Source organism: Rutidosis leptorrhynchoides, chromosome 1 (genome assembly GCF_046630445.1).
Source record: "Rutidosis leptorrhynchoides isolate AG116_Rl617_1_P2 chromosome 1, CSIRO_AGI_Rlap_v1, whole genome shotgun sequence".
Taxonomy (NCBI): Eukaryota; Viridiplantae; Streptophyta; class Magnoliopsida; order Asterales; family Asteraceae; genus Rutidosis; species Rutidosis leptorrhynchoides.
The window spans coordinates 125754824-125762588 of record NC_092333.1 but is presented as its reverse complement, the minus strand read 5'-3'; the positions used below and the strand labels follow the sequence as shown (position 1 = coordinate 125762588).

At 33.9% G+C, this 7765-nt stretch overlaps 1 protein-coding gene across 1 annotated transcript; it reads left to right on the top strand.

The window, feature by feature from the left end:
• Nucleotides 1-5952: 5952 nt before the first annotated feature.
• Nucleotides 5953-7359, top strand: LOC139888891 (uncharacterized mitochondrial protein AtMg00240-like). The gene is made up of 3 exons (XM_071871874.1): nt 5953-6283; nt 6733-6818; nt 7285-7359. The coding sequence occupies exons 1-3, from the start codon at nt 5953-5955 to the stop codon at nt 7357-7359; spliced, it is 492 nt and encodes a 163-aa protein (XP_071727975.1).
• Nucleotides 7360-7765: the final 406 nt, after the last annotated feature.

The following is a 7765-nucleotide window of genomic DNA, read 5'->3' as shown; positions in this document are numbered from 1 at the left end:
GTGCTTTTGTTTTGGACTAAATTAACTGTTTTACCCGGTTTATTGTAATACATTTGAAAGAAAAGATGGATCTACATGATGAATCAATTCCATCATTAAAAGGAAGTAAAGTCTTCTGAAAAAGACACACACTTCTTAATTTAGGTCAGGAAGTTGTCATCCAGACCAGCTGTAGGTTGACGAAAAATCTAGAAAAGTCATCTCTAAAATCAGCAGGAAATCCACGGACCTCAGCATCAAACAGGGTCGCCAAGTGGTCAGACTTATCCTAACTATGAGAGGATCTGTCTCGTAAAATGGGGAGGGCGCCATGCAAATTAGCTTGATAAGACTAATGAATTAGACCCCCAGAAAGGATAATCTCCTTAAAGATTAAAAATCAGCTTTTAAGCCTGATATTACTCAATCCTTGAGATTGACCTTAAAGATTGATAATTACAAACTCATGGAATTCGATGATATCTAAACTCGAGCTTAAACGAGAAAATATTTTGATCAAATTAAAACCGATTTATTTTCTGAAAACCTATTTTCAATGCGTTCATTACCATTGAACGTAAAATCCTAAGAATTCACCAGAATTCATTAGGTCACCTGAACCAAATCGGGTGTCAACCGTAATAACGGTGGTTGCATAGCATGGTCGAAGACAGGACCTTGTGCCAGACCAAAAAATTATAGGGTGATCTTTACTATTTCTCCTACACAGGATAGTAATTGCATCCGACATGTTGTGGACCATGAACATCTGCATGTCATTAGACATTGCCTTAACAGTTGCTTGTTAATCGCTTTCCTTTACAACCGGACGGTAGTTTACCGAATGGTAATATACGGGACAAGTATACTGGACGTGTTGCTTTCCTAATACAAGTTTAGCAAGTGGGTGACACAAAACCGCAAGTTTTGAGCTAAAATTTTAAAATCTGAAACCAACAAAACCCATAAAAACATTTTGCAAACACTGGTGAAGGGTTATTCCGGAAAACTTGTCTAGGGTAAAATCTAGGTTGAATTTTCAAACGATCAAATGTTTTCATAAAAATCCAATTTCCTTAAAGGATCTAAATTTTTATAAGTCATGTGGGACTGTAAACCACATTGTTACTATCATTGTTCATACCGCCGTATTAAAATCACTGATGTATAAAGTGTGAGAATAAAAAAGTGATTCAAGTGAAGTGTGATTTTATTTCAAGTTCTGTATTGCTTGAGGACAAGCAACGTTCAAGTGTGGAGATATTTGATAGTGCTCCAAATGATCATATATTTAGTCACAATATCCTTCGAATATATAAAATTTTTAGTTGTAATTGTTCTATTTTTAAGTTATAATCGTTTAAATAAATAAGTGCGAAGATGAAAGATGAAAATGAAGATTTGAAGACGCAAACGTCCAAAATGCTCAAACGTACAAGTTACAATCCAAGCGGTTCAATTTATTGATGATCAACGTCTAAATATTGATAAAAGTACAAGTCTCGGAACGCAAAATACAAGATATCTAAGCGTACAAAAAGACGTTCGAAAATCCAAAATCGAGACATAAACCGAGTATCAACGTACGAGACAACGGACCTAAAAGTACAAGTCAACTATGCACAAGAATATAATATAATATATATATAATTACATAAATTATATATAATTATATATATATTTTATATATATAAATATTATGTCAGCAAAGCCAGTGGCCAAAAGTTTGTGAGCTGGAATCCAGACCTCCACGATCGCGGAGCTGCAGAGGGTAAAACCTCCACGATCGCGGAGCAGCCAAAATCAGAATTTGCCTATAAAAGGCACGAGCTTCTGCCAAATCCATTGCACCATCTATCATATATCTCTCCCTCTGTATATAATATATAATATATAATATATATATATATATATATATATATATATATATATATATATATATATATATATATATATAATATAGTTTAGTTTTATATTAGTTAGTTTGGGTAATGTAACGATTAGTTTACGGGTTTTAAAGTCAGAGTTCTATCCGTGTAACACTGCGCGATAAATAATCATTGTAAGTTATGTTCTCCCTTTTTAAATTAATGTCTCGTAACTAAGATATTATTATGCTTATTTGAGCCGAAGTAATCGTGATGTTGGACTAAATATTAAGACGGGGTAATTGGACTTTGGACCATAATTAGGGTTTGGACAAAAGACTGACACTTGTGGAAATTGGACTATGGGTTATTAATGGACTTTATATTTGATTAATATAGAGATTTACAATTTGACGTAACTATAAATAACCACATATGCTTGATCGGGTACGGTGAGCGGGATATTTATAAATACTAATAATTGTTCATTTAACTGGAGACAGGATGGAGTAATAGTCAATGGACTCATTAAAACAGGGGTGGATTACATACAAGGGTAATTGGTGTAATTGTTAACAAAGTATTAAAACATTGAATTACACGCAGTCGATAACCTGGTGTAATTATTAACAAAGTGTTAATACCTTGTTACAGTTTAAATCCCTAATTAGTTGGAATATTTGACTTAGGGAATAAGGTTAATTTGACGAGCATTTTATAATTATGACCGATGGACTATTATGGGCAAAAACCAGATAGGTATCAAATAAATCTAGGACAAAGGACAATTAACCCAGGGTAATAAATTAAGATCAAAATGTCAAACATCATGATTACGGAAGTTTAAATAAGCATAATACTTTTATTTCATTTCTTATCGCAATTTTATATATCGGCATTTAAATATCGTTATTTATTTTAAGCTTTAAATTAAGTTATATATAATATTTTGCATTAGGTTTTAATTGTGACTTAAGTTTTAAAATCGACAAACCGGTAATTAAACGGTAAACCTCCTTTTATATATTATTACTATATATAATTATATATTTTTTGTACAAATATAGTTATATAAAAATATAATGTAAAATAAGTCAGCTCCCTGTGGAACGAATCAGACTTACTAAAAACTATACTACTCTACGATTAGATACACTGCCTATAGTGTTGTAGCAGAGTTTAGGTATATCCCATCTGTAAATAAATAATAAAACTTGTGTACTTAGTACCGTATTTCGTATTAAACTATAATAGCATTCGTATACCCCCGCTACCACATCAAAAGACAATAAATAAAAGAAAAGAAATAATTAAATTAAAATGAGAAACACTTACAAAATAAAGAAAACTTCCGGGCTGAAGCCATAGCATAAAATATTAAACTAATGTACAACTCTTAACTCCATAAACTTCATATGAGGAGGAGGATTCAATTTTAAAAAAAGAGAAAAAAATAATGCAAGAAGGTACATTGAAAACTAAAGGGTGAAAGCCTCCTTCTATAGGTGAAGGAGAAGTCTTTTACATTTGTTTTTAGGCGATGTGAGACAAACTAAACCATAAAATACATGTAAATCCCGTAACTGAAATTCAGCAGCCCTTTTTTGCCTTCTAGCTTCCAAACCGGGCCGGATTAGACAAAACTTATAAAACGGAAGTTGCAGAGCTATGTCATACGGACATCTGGACACCTGGAACGCCTTAATCGGAGATCGTATGAGTAAATAATGGCCAAAATACCGATTCTACAGCTTTAAATGATTTACTTGGTCGCCAAGTTGATTCCATAAACGGTTCCAAAGCCGGAGGCTTCAGTTGATCAAGTCGGCGGCTTCATTATGCTTTTACTTTTTCTCCAAGTTCTTTGATTTTTGCTCAATTCTGGAACATTCTTGAGTTTTGTACTTTAGCCGGTGGCTTCCTTGCATCCATGCATCCAGCTTCATCCATTTCTGCAACTTTTTTATTTGTTTTTGACCCTGTTTAATACATAACTCAAACAAAACATTAAAAATGCATTTTTCTTGATTTTATTGATTTTTGTATGTTAAAGTACTTAAAATGTCTTTAAAATGCCAAAATAACTCCTTAAAATATATTCAAAAACATGTATAATTTAGGAGTTATCAGCGTTCCACATCTAGAGTGAAAGGAACGATGTTCCTTAAAGAGGAACGACGTTCCACTGCAAATTCTGGGCAGTTTTTGGAAGAGTATAGATAGAAAGTGATGAGGGTTTTCATCATTTCTTTCACTCAATAGAATAGTTCGTGGTGGTGATCAAAATTAGGGTTTCTTAGCTATTTTATTAAGGTTTTCATCAAGTTTCCATCATCCATTCCATTCTACATCAAGGATTTGAAGATTGAATCAAGATCTAGGGCTTGTTCTTCATCTTCTTCATTTGTTACTTTTGTAATTTCTTAAGTTTTGTACAATCTACTCTTGTTTATTGCTTAATGATATTTAGATTTACTTTATTTGCTTGTATTGATCTTGTTCTAGCCATGATTGGCTAGATTTTATTATGTACACTTGTCTTTGAAGCTTGATTGCTATGGGTTGTTCATATTGATGTTATTGATAGTGTTTAGATGAATCTTTTAGCTTGATGATTGTGATTTGTCATTAGAATTAGTCAAAAGATCCTTTGTTATGCTTGTTATAGACTTTACTTTGATTATATGAGTTGTGTAGCTTTCAAAGGGATTTGATTAGTGAAGCATCTTGTACTTCAACACTTAGGTGATCTAGACAATCAAATTAAGGCTTTCAAGGGATTGAGGTCTTGATTTTAGGTTAGTAATCAATTGGTCTTTAGTCAACATAGTGAGGTTTGGTTTTCTTAAGGGATTTCGATTACCAAAAGGTTTTTGGAGACTTTAACCTAGGCTAGGTACTTGTGATAATTGCATGATTCAACTAAGATCAATTGGTATAAGCTTATGGGAGTTTGCTAGTATTGATTTTATCACAATAACAACTAGTAGGGATACTAGTCCTAATTTTGAACACAATTAGACCTTAAGTGAACAAAGAACAACCCAAATGCTTCAAGTGGATTAGGTAAGTGTACATGCCTTTAATTTTGATATTTACTTAATCACTCTTAGTTTTCTAGTTTTAAATTGCAATAGCTTTCTTAATATCTAAAATTCAAACCCCCCAATCAAACAAACCTTAGGATGATTATGAGTTTTCATCGATTCAACTAGCTTTCATCGCTCTCTTGGGACGAACCTTAAACGGATAGCTTACTAATTGCAACTACTGAGTAATTGTTTTTCGTATACTTGTCACATAGTTGAGTCCACGTTTAAGTATAAATTTTGAAGATAAATATATGTTTGTGAAACGAGCATCAATGACCAAGGTATCGTGATCCGGAACAAAGCAAGATTGGTTGTCAGAGGTTATCAGCAAATTCATGAGATTGATTATGATGAGGTTTATGCTCCGGTTGCTAGACTGGAGGCTATTCGAATGTTTTTGGCATTTTCTTTGTTTAAAGGTTTTAAGGTTTTTCAGATGGATGTAAAGAGTGCATTCTTGTATGGCACTCTTCAGGAAACAGTGTATTTGACTCAGCCACCGGGTTTTGTTGATCCATATCATCCCGAAAAGGTGTATCTCTTAGAAAAAGCGATTTATGGTGTTCACCAAGCCCCGAGAACTTGGTATGCAACTCTGTCAAACTATATGATAGAGAATGGTTTTAGGAGAGGAGTCATCGATCAGACTCTGTTTATCAAAGAAAAGGGCGACGATATAATGTTGGTACAGGTGTATATGGATGATATCATCTTTGAATATACAGATCAGAAAATGGTAGATGAGTTTCAGGATGTTATGCAGAAACGATTCAAGATGAGTTCACTGGGAGCCATTAATTTCTTTTTAGGGCTGCAGGGGCTACAGGTTGATCAAAAGGAAAAAAAGGAATATTTCTATATCACCGAAGTATGTAGCTAACATCTTAAGCCGGTTCTAGATGGAAGATGAATGAGTTGCAAAGAATCCTCTATCGGTGAATCACGAGATTACACCAAAAAATACAGGGGCAAAAGTCAACCCGACCCTATATAGGGGTATTATTGGTTCGTTGATGTACCTTACGGTGTCACGCCTGGCTATCATGTTCGCAACTTGTTTATGTGCTCGTTATCAAGCACATCCGAATGTGAATCATATGTTAGCTGCGAAGAAGATTATGCATTATCTTAAGGGAACTCCAAGTTTGGGCTTATGGTATCCACGGAAGGATGGGTTCGAGTTAACAACGTATAGTGTTTCTAATTATGGGGGCTGCAAAAGAGATTTTAAATCTACCTGTGGTGGTTGTCAATTTCTAGGTAGCAGGTTAGTGAATTGGCAGTGTAAGAAAAAAATAGTTGTCGCACAGTCAACGCGTGAAGCCGAATATATTGTTTCTGCAGGTTGTATGTCTCAGGTTGTCTGGATTCAACATCAACTACGGGGTTACGGTTTGCATATTTCTAACACTCCTATCTATGTTGATAATACTGCTGCCATTGCTGTGACTAAAAACCTTATCAACCATTCTAAGACCAAACACATAAGGATCAAGTACCATTTTATTAGGGACTTCTATGAAAAGAAATTAATAGATGTCATACAAATAGGTACCACAACTCAGCGTGCTGATTTGTTTACAAAGGCTTTTGACCGACCACATTTCCTATTTTTGTTGAATGTGCTAGGAGTGAAAAATAGGGCGGAGGTTGTGTTTGATAAGGAGTTATTGAAGTAACCATCCAATGTGTGTCATTTGTACATTTGAATATGCATGTTGCATCATTTTGCATGCTTAGCTTATTTTCTATTTTGCATGATTAGTTTATTTTCTGTTATGTATTTTACTCAGAAAAATCCAAAAAGATTATGTTTGTTTGCTTTCTGTTTAGTAGATTAGTTGAGAAAATTGCATCACCAGAAAATACAAAAACATTGGTAAAATAAAAAACCATAAAATTCTGAAAAATTAGAAAATGAGAAGTTGCTATGTGAAAATGGGAAATGATTGTATAACTGAACTTGCATGTTTATCGTTATGCGTATAAAGTAAGTAATGCATGATTAGTTAATGAGCGTTGATAAACTTTGACGATTAAATTTTGGAATGCGATGATCACAAACATAAGGTAAATAATCTTGACAAGGAAATCATGGAAATATTTACATCGGTTGACGGTAGTCACCTAACTATCACTGAGAATGTACTGAGAAACAATCGTTCAGGAACTCAACAGACGGTTGAGGTCTCCCCGTCCACAAGGTGAGTTTACTCTATTAGAATGCATTGCAGTTTCTATTAACCTTTATTGCTTGGGTCGAAACACACCAGTAGGTCAGTCAGGTATCCAAAGTGGGGTATTCTCACTATGAACGGGTTGAAAAGTGCAATTCTGTATCACAGAAAATTATCGAGTTGAGAATATGTCAACAAAGAAAGGAGACTACTTCAACACCAGAGATTAAGGCTGTCGTGTGATTCATCTTCAATGATAATGTGGTGCATCATCATCAAAGTTGTAATTGTTTATTTCATTTTATGTTAATTTTCATTTATATTTGCAACAATTAAAAGGCAACATCAGAAAATCCAAAAAAAAAAAAAAATGGATTCTGTTCTATTTGATTCTTGTATATTTGTTCTTCTGTATTTAAATAGCGATGGTGCACCACATCAACAACAAAGAATTGGGGATATTCAATGTTTGAACGAGAAAGGTGATCAAACAATGTAGTGATCAGAACGAATTAAGTTATCTACATCCGAGGGGGAGAAGTGACAGAGATTCAGATCTAGAAAACTCAAATCATTCGGTCCATGAAGGTATCACTTAGCAGGACTTCGCTTCTATTGTATCTGATATGGGTTGTGCTGATTGATCTAG

Excerpts from the sequence above, each read along its gene's own strand:
- LOC139888891 (XM_071871874.1), top strand. The coding sequence starts at position 5,953 with ATGTACCTTACGGTGTCACGCCTGGCTATCATGTTCGCAACTTGTTTA. Across the intron at positions 6,284-6,732 it reads CGAATATATTGTTTCTGCAG|AAAAATCCAAAAAGATTATG; the intron begins GTTGTATGTCTC and ends TATTTTACTCAG. Across the intron at positions 6,819-7,284 it reads CAGAAAATACAAAAACATTG|AAAATTATCGAGTTGAGAAT; the intron begins GTAAAATAAAAA and ends TCTGTATCACAG.